The sequence below is a fragment of the Taurulus bubalis genome (assembly GCF_910589615.1).
Source record: "Taurulus bubalis genome assembly, chromosome: 9".
In the NCBI taxonomy this organism is placed as follows: Eukaryota; Metazoa; Chordata; class Actinopteri; order Perciformes; family Cottidae; genus Taurulus; species Taurulus bubalis.
Genome location: NC_136597.1, coordinates 3,315,001 through 3,327,282, shown reverse-complemented (window position 1 = coordinate 3,327,282; position 12,282 = coordinate 3,315,001). Strand labels below are relative to the sequence as shown.

The window sequence follows — 12,282 nt, the reverse complement described above, 5'->3', positions numbered from 1 at the left end:
GAAAACAAGTGGTAAATCTTGCCTCTGAGACAACACAGCATGTGAATATGACATGCTTCTTTTTTTATTTACACGGTTCACATCCTATTTTCTACCAGCAGCCAGCGTCGGTTTCCTTTAACCGAGACCACAGTCTTCCTCAAACCCTGAGCAATTTGTTTTTGTGCCTAAACCTGACAAAAACGGCATGTGTCGTTTTAGAAAGCAATTGCAAACGGCCTATTTTGGTGAGTGGTATGGCCTTTTTGCATGATTTCCTGCACAAAATGGTGCATTGCATTCATTTCCTTTGTACTCACTTAGCCATGCTTTAATGAGATTTTTTCTCTTACGGTCATTCTTACGGTCATGGAAAACCTGGAGAAGTCATGGAAGTTTAAAATGGTTATTTCCAGGTCTGGAAAAGTCCTTGAAAAAAAGAAAATCCCAAAAGTTTAGTAAAAGTCATGTAAATGTGTTATATTCATGTGTTCATGTTGTTCATTCACGCTGAGTTTGAAATAATGAATATGCTTTTAAAAGAAAGACGCTCAAAATATAAGCAGGCATACATACAGGCATCTATATAAATGTTTATTCTTTTAATCAAACCATTGTCTCATTCATTTGTGTCATTTAAGGTTTACTGTATGCTTTGTATTCTCATTGTTAGTTTAAATACTACATTTACTCACTTTTTACTGTTTACACCCAGATTTCACTAAATGTTTGTCATGGACATTTGGTTTAAAGTCATGGAAAAGTCATGAAATCCATTGGTCACAATGTGTATGAACCCTGCTTATGTTTAAACTATAGGTCTTGGGGAAGACTTGTTTTCTTGTAGCCTAGCTTCATCAAGGCTACATGAATCATTCCACGTGATTGTGTATTGATTTCTCATATTTTCCTGCCTGTACAGAACGTGCTGGCCAAGGCGCTGTACGACAATGTGGCGGAGTCTTCGGACGAGCTGTCCTTCCGTAAAGGCGACATCATGACGGTGCTGGAGCGCGACACGCAGGGCTTGGATGGCTGGTGGCTCTGCTCCCTCCACGGTCGCCAAGGCATCGTCCCCGGCAACCGCCTCAAGATCCTGGTGGGCATGTACGACAACAGGCAACAGGGCGCGCCTTCCACGCCGGAGCCGGCCACTTCCTGTCCCTCCTCCCAGGTGCAGCGGCCCCTCCCCCCTCTGAGCGCCTACGCCAAAACGTCACCGTCTGCGTCTACTTCCTCCTCCGGGTATCCCGTCAAGCCCCTCCACTCCACGCAGTACACGTCTATGCACCCGGCCTACTCCGCCCCCGGGCCGGCGCAGCCCAACGCCGACTCCATCTACATGATGCCCCCCTCCCACGGCCCCAAAGCGAGTCCGCAGAGTCTGTACCAGATCCCCTCCGGCCCAGGCGGACTCCCTCCAGGACCCCCCAGCAAGGCCCCGCTTCGAGCCCAGAGACAGTACCACCTGCCCGGGCAGGACATCTACCAGGTGCCCCCTTCGGTTGGGCCGGTGCCGGGCCTGGGAGCCGCCCCCGCCGGAGGGACCGGAGCCGGGCAGGATGTGTACCAGGTGCCCCCCTCCCTGGACAAGAGGAACTGGGACAACAAGCCACTGGGCAAGGTAAGGAAGCACGGAATTGATTCTGTAGAGAAACATTATGGGATGGATGGATGTTCTTAGTTGAGAGGAACTGAGGAAGGAAAGGAATGAAGGACTGATCTTGGCCAGATGAGATGAGAATAGAACATTTAGTTGAATTGTTCCTAGACTGAGCTGTGGATGTTTTTGTGTCTTGCACACACACACACACACACACACACACACACACACACACACACACACACACAGACAAACACGTCCTGCTATTGTGTTTTTTGTTGTATGGGCGTACATTGTTTTGTCAAATCAAAATCTCAAGGTTATTCTTTGTGCGGTGTGATGAGGTTGTCGGGTTTGTGATGCTCTCCTGTGAACCTCCCGGTACATCTGCTCATCAAGAAATAACTTTTTGTCATATTTGCTCAAGCTGTCACTATATCCTGAATGCCATTAGCAGCACTAAAAGGAAGCAGAGGAACCTAAAGTTTTTCACATATTATGTGTGTAATGTACTTCTGTCAGGATATAGTGAGAGGAAAGTGATATTATTAAAGTTACTAACTCCAACTGTAATGTCTAAAATCAGAAAAGGCACACGTATAGAGCTCCAAGACCTTCAGTGCTGTTGTTTCATTATTTGTCCACGTGCCGTTGCCCATCTTGAAGGATATTCACTCGCAGTTGGCGTGACTGAAACTTGAAAATACACCGACATCTGGTGAAGAAGAAAAAGAAACGGGCATTTGAATAATTTCCTTATTCCTTGAATAACACGCCCCGGCAACAAAAAGCGACAAAATGAAACGCTAGAATCCCCTGGCGGCGTTTACCTTTAATGGATTTAAGTCTTCACGCTCCACATCACGACGCCTCTGAAGCAACCGGTGAGCAGCTCCACCTGATGGGAGGAACGCTGGCAGAGGAATACTAAGAGAGCCGGGAGGCAGAGGAGGGAGAGACAAACGGAGCGCAAAAACAGCTGACAGAATAAACAGAGCGTGTGTGTGCGTGTGCGTGTGCGTGTGTGTGTGTGTGTGTGTGCGCACGCGCGGAGGAGGAGGACCAGTGAAATAATAAGATTGTTAATAATTCAGCTCTGATCTTGTGGTTGGGTGAGTAAGCACTTTACTGCGCCAGCAGGTGACAGGCTGTGTGTGTGTGTGTGTGTGTGTGTGTGTGTGTGTGTGTGTGTGTGTGTGTGTGTGTGTGTGTGTGTGTGTGTACTCAGGGGGAAGCCCCTCCAGGCTTGCTGTGGTGCAGTGAGCCATAATGTGTAAGCACCGCTGTAAGCTGGAGAGTGTGTGTGTGTGTGTGTGTGTGTGTGTGTGTGTGTGTGTGTGTGTGTGTGTGTGTGTGTGTGTGTGTGTGTGTGTGTGTGTGAGACGTCGGGCTCATCTGCTCCTCCGGTTCCTTAACACGTGAAGTCGTCCGTGTCCCTCTGTCTTCTCTAAACTGCTTCATAATGAATTCATATGCAGGAAGTGGAAGTTGACGGCCCGTGAGGCGCTTCATCATGAATTCAGTGGGACGAGGTTTGTCATGTCCGTGGTGCCCACTCAAAGATTCAGGAGGAATTTAAACAGCATCAACAAAACCGATTCTACGGGCAGACACAATATGGCCGTCATCATTAAAAATTAAAACGCTGGCCATCAACTTTGACTGCTTTTAAGCACCAGGAGTCATTGATTCTCCTCCTCTGGTCCCACCGGAGTCCAGCACCCTGTCCTGAGATCCCGCTCCCCACAGGATAAACCCTTTCAGAGTTGGGAAACAAGTCTTCCTGGGGAGCTCAAGGTCGGTTTGGCTCGTCCAACACAGAGAAGAAACATTGGTCTGGTTCGGTTTAATGTGCAAAACAAAACGAACCGCATCAGTTTGATTTAAGAACGGATTAAATCACCTGGTTGCTTCATACCAGAGACTATAAGAGGGTGTAGTCACCCACTGGTTTATGGACTTCAGGTTTGAAGCCTCCGGTGAGCAGAAGTGACCATATTTGGACTGTGGAGGCGTGACGTTAGGTAGCGACCTGTCAATCACCGTGTAGCCCCGCCCTAAAGCGTCCCCTGCTTTATGGCCTGTTTGACTCTAAATGACCATCATTTACTAAATGAACATCATGCTGTATTGAAGAAGACTTGAAACTAGAGATGTTGTGGATGATCACTTTCACCTCTCTATTGTCTATCTTTGTTTGCTGTAACAAATACTCACAAACCCGCAATCGTGGATCCATCCGCCCCTGAACCTGATAAATACGCTATTTCCTCCTGTCTGAGTGGAGTGTGTTGGGGCTGCAGAGCCCTGTAGGCGGGGGAGGCGTCTTTTAAAGACTTGGCTTGGAGCTGAGGGGCCACAGGGTAAGGAAGTCAGATCTGGTTTCCCACGTGTCATTATGGGATTTCCTTTTTAACCCTCAAATATCAATTTTGGAAATTGGCCCTTAATTAAAGAGACCAGTATTTGTGGATATGTGGATTCATTTGAAAGGTCTGACTTGATGTTTTCCATCAACGTCGACGAGGAGTGGTGAGGAAGGGTGTGTGTGTGTGTGTGCGTCACATGCTCTATGTATTTACCTTGCCGATGCCCTTCATTGTAATGAGCCGCTCTTATGCTCACTTACCCCCCCCCGTACAAACACACGCACACAACTAAAACGACACACACTCCACTCCCACCGGTTAGTCATTAAGAGATAAGGGGACACCTGCTGAGGGACGACTCCGCTCTCACTCTCTCACTCTCTCACTCTCTCTCGCCCACTCACGCACTCATCCGCCTGGATGATGCGGTAATTGAAGAGTGATGAAAGCGGTCCGAGCAGAGAGGTGGAGAGAGACACGTTTTTACAGTGTTGTCGACCCCGTCTTCAGTCCTTTGTGTGCCTGAATAGACGAATATAGTTATTATTATTATTGTTATTATCAAGTTGGCATTAAAGTTGGCATTGGTAGACGTAGTTGGAGTCCACCTATTGGGTTCAATTGTCATCATGTGACCTATGTATGTAACTTTGGTCATGTGATGACAGCCTCCTGACCTCCCCACAGTGGTCAACTAGAAAAGTTAAATTAAATGAAGTGAAGCTTTTTATTTATATAAATTGTAGAGGCTGGAAACCTGGAATATTGGTTTCCCATCCCAAATGTGACCACAGCACCTGTGTGTGTGTGTGTGTGTGTGTGTGTGTGTGTGTGTGTGTGTGTGTGTGTGTGTGTGTGTGTGTGTGTGTGTGTGTGTGTGTGTGTGTGTTAGGAGGTCAAGCAGTAATGTCAGCTGCCATCGAAGGCATTGATGTGCTAGTAGGGGTGTGTCAGCAGCCACGTGTCTCCCAGCTTAACACACGCACACACACACACACACACACAGGGACAGCTGAAGACTCAGACACTGAGATCAGTCTGATTACTGAAACACTTTCACAGTGTTTTGAATATCATTAAGATGAAGGTGACACATTTATGACGGTGATCTTATAGCTGGTACAACACACACTCTCTCTCTGAGTTACTTTACATAATTAAAATACGTTGTGTTATAAGTAAATGTTATAATTGTGAAAATAATTCTAACCTCTGACACATAAGTGAACCTATTTGCTACAGTGTAGATAATTTACAAAGCAGCTGTTCTTTATTCCACAGATGAGGGGAAATAATGTACATTTTCAATGCACCGCATTATGGGACACGTTTCATGCTACCTGCAGAAATATGAATAATCTAAAGAAGGTGATGAATATTTGAATGCAAGTGGAATTTGTTCGATAAATTGTGTGTGTGTGTGTGTGTGTGTGTGTGTGTGTGTGTGTGTGTGTGTGTGTGTGTGTGTGTGTGTGTGTGTGTGTGAGGCTCCGTTCTGCACCACATGCTGAGAGATTAGCTGGAGACTAATGAAGTCAACGCGGCTGTCTGGCACACTCCCACACATATCTGTAGACATGGCCACGTCTCACAAACACAGACACACACACACACACTCATATCTAGACATCTTTGGTTTCGCGTCTCATTGCTTTGTTCATTTGTTTGTCGGTTCTGTGTGAATCCAAAGCGACACCTACAGCACGACGCGTCTATTTAAAGCTTCTGTGTTGAGATTAAAGAAAGAGCCGAGCTTTGTGCTCACCAAAATAACACTAAAAAGGTCCACTTTCTAAACCTGTGCTGTTCAATGGGTTCATTTACATGTGATATTTCTGAATAGCTGTGGTTAACCCGATGCAGTACTGCCTCAAACTGTTTTTTCTCTTCCCTATTTTATTAAACCTGCGGGCCACCAGACAGGATTTGATGATTCTTGAGAAGGAAATGGATCAAAAACACCAAACTGGCAACACAGAGGTTGTTGATTGTGACACCTTCACTGCCTCCTTTTTTAGGGGTTTCACGATACCCAAAAATGTAGTAGTGAAAGTGAAAATCTCACGTTTTATAATCATTGACTGTATTTCTATTTCTATGTTTGCTTTGATAAATAAATAAAATAATCTTGGCCTCAGTAGTTTTAATGATGTATTTGTTATGAGCTGGTGTAGGAAGTTAAACGGGTCATCAGTCCCTCTCTCATATCTATTTTATACAAGTGGATTTAAAAAATAAAAAGGAAATCCGTTTGTCCCCAAACTCATTTTCGATGGTTTCCCTTGACGACGGTGTCATTCGTCTCCGCCCTGCCCCGGAACCTGCATGCTGGAAATGTTTCTGGAAGACGTTTCTGACAACGCGGCGAGCTACACGGTCCCACAAATGCGGCGTACGATCAACTGGCCGTGATGGCACGCTAATAAATCAATACTTTAATTATAATATTATTTCCCCTCATCCCCATGGTCCTGTAACCTTGGGGTGAGTCAGTGAGGGAGACCAGACAGCCAGTCTGAGCACGCACACATGGACAAGAACACACACACCGGTCACACCATGTGGTGTTGGATTCCGCTTCAGGGGGGGTATTAGAGTGTGTTGGTTCTCTCGTGCAGGGGGGCTCTGCACTAATCTGTTAAGACCCCCTGCACTGCCTCTTGGTGCCCCGTGTGTGTGTTTGTTGCCACATGCTCCACATAGCTGCATGGTATTCACCCCCTCCTCCACGCTCACGCTGCGTTTCTTTACTTCTAACACTGTTGCACTCCAACAGCAGCGACAGCGAGTATGAATGTTGCAGTGACCTGGGGCATGTTGGTACTTTTTTTTTTTATTTGAGATTATCTGAGAAAAAGTCAGAGAGAGGGGTGCGCTGGATTCGTAGCACCAAGACACCGTTGCTAAACGGAACGCGGGACAATAATTGTTCTACTTTTAAAACATGCAAATGAGGCCTCATCTAATGTTTACTCCTGGTGAGTTTAGGAGAAATATATGAGATGTTCCCTCTCCACTCGTCTAGAGAGAAGTCTCAAACACGCCCCAGGGAATTAAAATACATGTTTTCGAGTGAGAGCCCTGTACAGATTAGGATCCCAAGCAGCCATGTCAACCGGTGGAAATAAACCACCCAACCCTCCTCCTGTAATTAGGCCTCTCTTTATTTTTACCCCGGTTTCTCTTTCAACTTCACATCTGCGCTGCAAAGATTTATTTATTTCCCCCCCCCCCCCCCCCCCCGCGCTGCAGCTGCACGTATAGGACGTCTATCTTATTTATTTGGTTCTCCTCGTGGTCACTGCGGTCATTTTGAAGCTCAAAGATCGGGCTTCATTGTGAGAATGTGCAGTATTTACCAGCAGATACCACGGAGGAGATGTCATCCTGCTTTCTGTTTGTAGAGCGACGCCCACGCCCTGGTTTATCGGCATCTGCCCTCTTTTTTCCTTTTCTTTTTTCCTTGGGAGCAAGAGGAAGAAAAGAAAAGGAGGGGAAGAGAGCTGTGCTGCTGGGAAGGAGGTGAGGGACGTCGCTCGGAGCAAAGGTCATCTGTTGAACAATGACTCCTGCTTGACGTGGTCGCACGAGCGGAACAAAAGCCACACACGGAGAAGAAGTTCTCCCTCGCTGAATCCTGAAAGATAAACGCGTGTGAAGGCTTTTTGAATGTATTTTTTCTATTGTTGCTAGGCCAGAGGAGCTGCAGCTCTTTTTGAGGGCACTGATTTATTCTGAGAACACGACAGTGCGAATGTTCTTCGCTGGGTATGTAGGTCAGTAACTCTGGAAGTATACAGCCGTCCTCTGCGGTGACACGCGGGATGTTAGGGGGACTGTGCAGCTGTGTGCTGGCTGTCATCCCTTCCCGCAGAGCGCTGGGGATCCAGCCCGTCAGAGCGGAGGAATCAACGTCAAGTATGTCGATTCCAGCGCTGCGAGCGCACAGTGAATGCTACAAAGAGGTTATAGGAGCTGTGAAAGGATGGCGAGGAGTAATGTTCACATTGGTGAGAGAAGAGAGTCCCTGGAAAGTGGCTCAGAGCAGGAAACCCATCTAGAAGAGGAATGTTTCCTGAAATAACAAAAAAGAAACATTAAAAAAAGGAAAATGGTTGCAGACAATTGCCCCTCAGAACCGACTTACAGCAGCAACCTCCCTGCTTCACTGCCATCAAAGGGGGGGAAATACGACTAATACGTTGTGATTGCAGGACTCTCATGCTCAAATCACTTTATTTATCTTCGTTTTCGTTTTATAAATGAAAGGTCTATCATGCATGAAACCACATGAAACTAAGACAATACCAAGGTTATCGGAATCTTTAAATCTTTATTAATGAAGAAAATACTTTCTCCTTTTTGCTTGTGAGTCTTTGTGCTTTTTTTGTGCTTTTGCTTCGTCGCCATCTAGCCGATGATTCACAAGGCATCCTGGGAGATTTCTCACAGCACTTGCTTTTGAGTGCGTTTCCAAAAGATATCCATTTGGAGAGCCAAATAGCGCTAGCACTTCGCTCTGTTCCTCCACCCCAACGAGGGGACGCCCAAGGAGACGGTTAGCTTAGCTTAGCATACAGACAGCTTGGGGCACAGCTTGTTTGGCTCTGTCTGTCATAAATAACCGAGTTCACGTATTAGCAACCCCCTGTGACGTGGGGTTGTGTGTCCACTCCTGGGTCAAATGGAAGTCTGTGGCTTTGAAGAGAGCGATATAACGGCTTTAGCAAAGAACCTGTCATCTCACATGGAAAATGTTTTTACAAGGGCTTGGGAAAACTGCATTATTTCATGTACTTTGATGTTTGCATTTTAATCTTAAAATCAGACCACTGGGAGGCTACAGAATTATATTAATAAATAAAGAACGATGGATGTGAATGTTGTCTAAATCCTACATCCTATCCGTTTCAGACGGTATTAACCGTTTCTTCCTGCTTTGCTATTGGTCGAATGCACTAATCCACGTGTGGAAGTTCGCCACGCCTGAACTCATCAGGAAAAAGCCAGCTCGGAGGAATCCAGCAGTCGTGACCTTATTTGCTTTCTAGTTGATCAGTTAGACGCACTAACGCTGCTATTAAATGATGTCATTAGTTAACAGTGGTGACCGTCACCATAGCAACACGCGCACATACAAAGATGCCTCTGGTGGTGACCATTGATCCATCACTCCGTTACTACACTGTATACACACACACACACACACACACACAGATCACTTAGCGTCAGCGTCCAAGTGTGTGTTCACCCCCTGGGGTGCACACAGACAGGTGATCAATAACGTGGGTTATCAATCTGACACGTGGCTGGGGATGACGTGTGTGCGTGCGTGTGTGTGTGTGTGTGTGTGCATGTGTGTGTGTGTACGTGCGTGTGTGTGTAGGTCACATCTGGCACTTAGCCAAGTGTCGTCAATACCATTGAGAGCTTTCTGACAATGAGCGACACGCCCACTGAGAATTAGACCGGATGCAAAACAAAGCAGAAGGAAGTTTCCAATTTTTGGGGGGGATTTCTTCTTAATGCAACAATTAAAACAAAAATAACTGTTGTGAGTTTGCTCCCTGCGAAAGAGCGACGAGAGAGAATGTGTGAGGAGGCAGAGGACAGATTAGTACAGACAGGTTTGATCCAATGAGTGGTTTTATCGTCTGTCTCCGTCTGTCTCTCTCACACGCGACGCACCTCCGACAGCTGGGGAGCCGAGCAAATATTACCAGAGAGCTTCCGTTAATCATGGCTGGAGCGGAGAGTGATCAAACACTGATTACGCTCACAAACATACGGGATGTTAGGCCTGACGCCACACATGAGCATTTTGTCAGATATTAATGGGAGTATAGTATATAGATTGTATGAAACAGTTCCACACACCTCTGAATTTATAGCTCAGATATCGGCCCATTTAGCCACGGAGACCGGTATGAAGAGCAGGAAGGGAAGCTGGCAGCCGAGCTCCGTAAAAAAGAGCAAATAACACTTTCTATTTCAGTGTTGTAGTTCTACATAAGTACAGGAGTCAAGTGTGGAAATAGAAATGTAAAAACAGTTTTAAGGAGAGACACTGCAGGCAGAAACTGATTCATGCTCAGTTTGGGTTTGATGTCAGACTATTTTGCATCAATAACACAACTAGTGGAAAGGAAAACATACAAAATACACATTTAGGAGTTTGTTTTACTAATTAGTCTATTTGTGTCTATAGTGGTAGATGATGCCTCACATTTTAAAAATTTATAATACAAAAAATAATTGTCTTAATGTAATTTACTGGGGAGGTTTTATGATGATATCTATTAGTTAAGTATTCTTTACCCTATTCACCTGTAGAGTCTTCAAAATGTGTGTAATTTAACAAAACATCTCAGATCTGATCCATAAATCTCCACTTCAGCAGCTCTTACGTCCACCAAACTTCAGACTTTCATTCCTAAATATATTCTGAATCTTTCTGCAGTCGAGTTTGTTCATATATTATTCATGACCTGATTTATACTACTTTATATTACTGAAAACATTGGGGGCGGGGGCATATTTGATAATATAATACCTTATTTACATAATTAAACATACAATTTCAGAAAACTTGTTCTACAAAAAAAAAAAATCTTAACATAAGTAATGAACTATTGACATTTCATGGTGATATACATATTAGTTACATATTTTACCCTCCTTACGTGTAGTGGAGGAGCAGTTAGCATGTTGTATTGAATCTGAAATCACTCCTGTTTTGCGACCTGTGCGCGACATTTACTCCCAGAGTTCTCGGTGTAAAATGTGTTTCACTCCGTTCACCGTTGAGTTGTGTTTAGAGTGCAGGAAATTAGCATGCTAGCTAGCTAATAAGATACAGCTGGTGCTGGTCGTAGTTGGCTGAACCAGGACGTGGAAATGACAGGGAAAGAGAGGGTGATGAGGATGATGATGATGATGCTGGCGATGATGGGATACTAGTTGTGACAGCTACTTTTGTTGGTGTGTGTGTGTGTGTGTTGTAAACCCCAGCTGCTGTGGTTTCCCAGGCCGGCTGGTTGTCTCTACACTGGAACCATATAATACACAGTTTAAACAGGCACACAATAGGGCAGCCCGGTTCCCACGACGACTGCGGCAGGCCCCCGGCTCTGTTTGCATTGCCCGTGAGACTGGACAACCTTCAGTCTCTGCTCGGTTATGTGTGATGAAGCACCAAACTCTCATTCGGAGGTGAAGAAGTCTTTTTGTTTAGTAAAAGTGAAGCCTTGACCTGGACGTGCATTGTGACCCTTTGAGGCTGCCACACTCACACAAAGGGAGTTTGATCTTGGCTTTTGTCAATGTGAAAATGAAAATGAAATACCTCTAGTAAGGGTCATATCCATACTGATGTTTGTTGTTGTTGTTGTTGACGCTCACCTGCCTCTCTGCTCTGTGTCCAGGTGGTGGTCCCCACTCGGGTCGGACAGGTGTATGTGTACGACACAGTCAAACCGGACCAGGACGAGTACGACGTCCTGCCCAGACACCAGCCCTCCACCCAGCACGACATCTACGATGTGCCGCCCGCCCGCCAGCAGTACAACACACAGGTGGGACCAGTGTGTGTGTGTGTGTGTGTGTGTGTGGGATCTGACATGATGGATATGATTCAGGATCTATGGTATGATCTATCAGTACCATATAAAGACCTCACATGATACTAATGAGAGAGTTCTCAGAGAATCTTGTCGCTCTAAATTTGTAACTTTACAGAGTGTAAAACTGCATCCTCATTCTTTACATACTCTCGTAATATAATACACCGTTAAACTTAAATTAAAAGCAGAGGGCAAATTGAAAAGAACGAGCGGGGTGTGTCTACACGTCTTCAAAAAGAATAAACAACAAGACTGTTCCCGTGAAGCCAGGTAGCTCTTTATTCAAAGCAAAACAGTACGTGTACCTTCAGGAGCAGGTGACTCTCCTGTCACTTCTGTTGCAAAGGACCAAGATGGCGACGGCCAAATTGTCAAAAAAGAGGCCAATTAGTACTTTGTGCTTTGTGAGTTTTTATACCATGTATGTATTTGTTTGTAGTTTAGCACAAGCTGCAGCTGTAGACGCGCACGCTGTGACTGTACCCCTGCACATGCAGTGGGTCACATTCACACATTCTGATCCATCAACGTGACTTGTACAACACAGACACACAACAGGTAGTAGTCTGGCACCGAGCGGCCTCTCCATCTGCAGAATATATGTGACGTGATGTAATATTCAAGCGCGCCCTCTTTTAAATACTATATCTATCTTTGGTGAAGGTCATTCATAACCAACAGGCAGGCTTGATATGTGTGTGTGCGCGTG

The 12,282-nt window shown here is 45.5% G+C and overlaps 1 protein-coding gene across 1 annotated transcript in view; it reads left to right on the top strand.

Annotated features, from left to right (window-relative positions):
* bcar1 (BCAR1 scaffold protein, Cas family member) overlaps positions 1 to 12,282 on the top strand; it is a 65,683-nt gene that overhangs the window by 44,720 nt on the left and 8,681 nt on the right. Inside the window, exons 3-4 of the mRNA XM_079224177.1 lie at positions 902 to 1,603; positions 11,376 to 11,525. Of these exons, the coding sequence (XP_079080303.1) occupies positions 902 to 1,603; positions 11,376 to 11,525 (852 nt within the window). The remainder of the gene's footprint in view (positions 1 to 901; positions 1,604 to 11,375; positions 11,526 to 12,282) is intronic.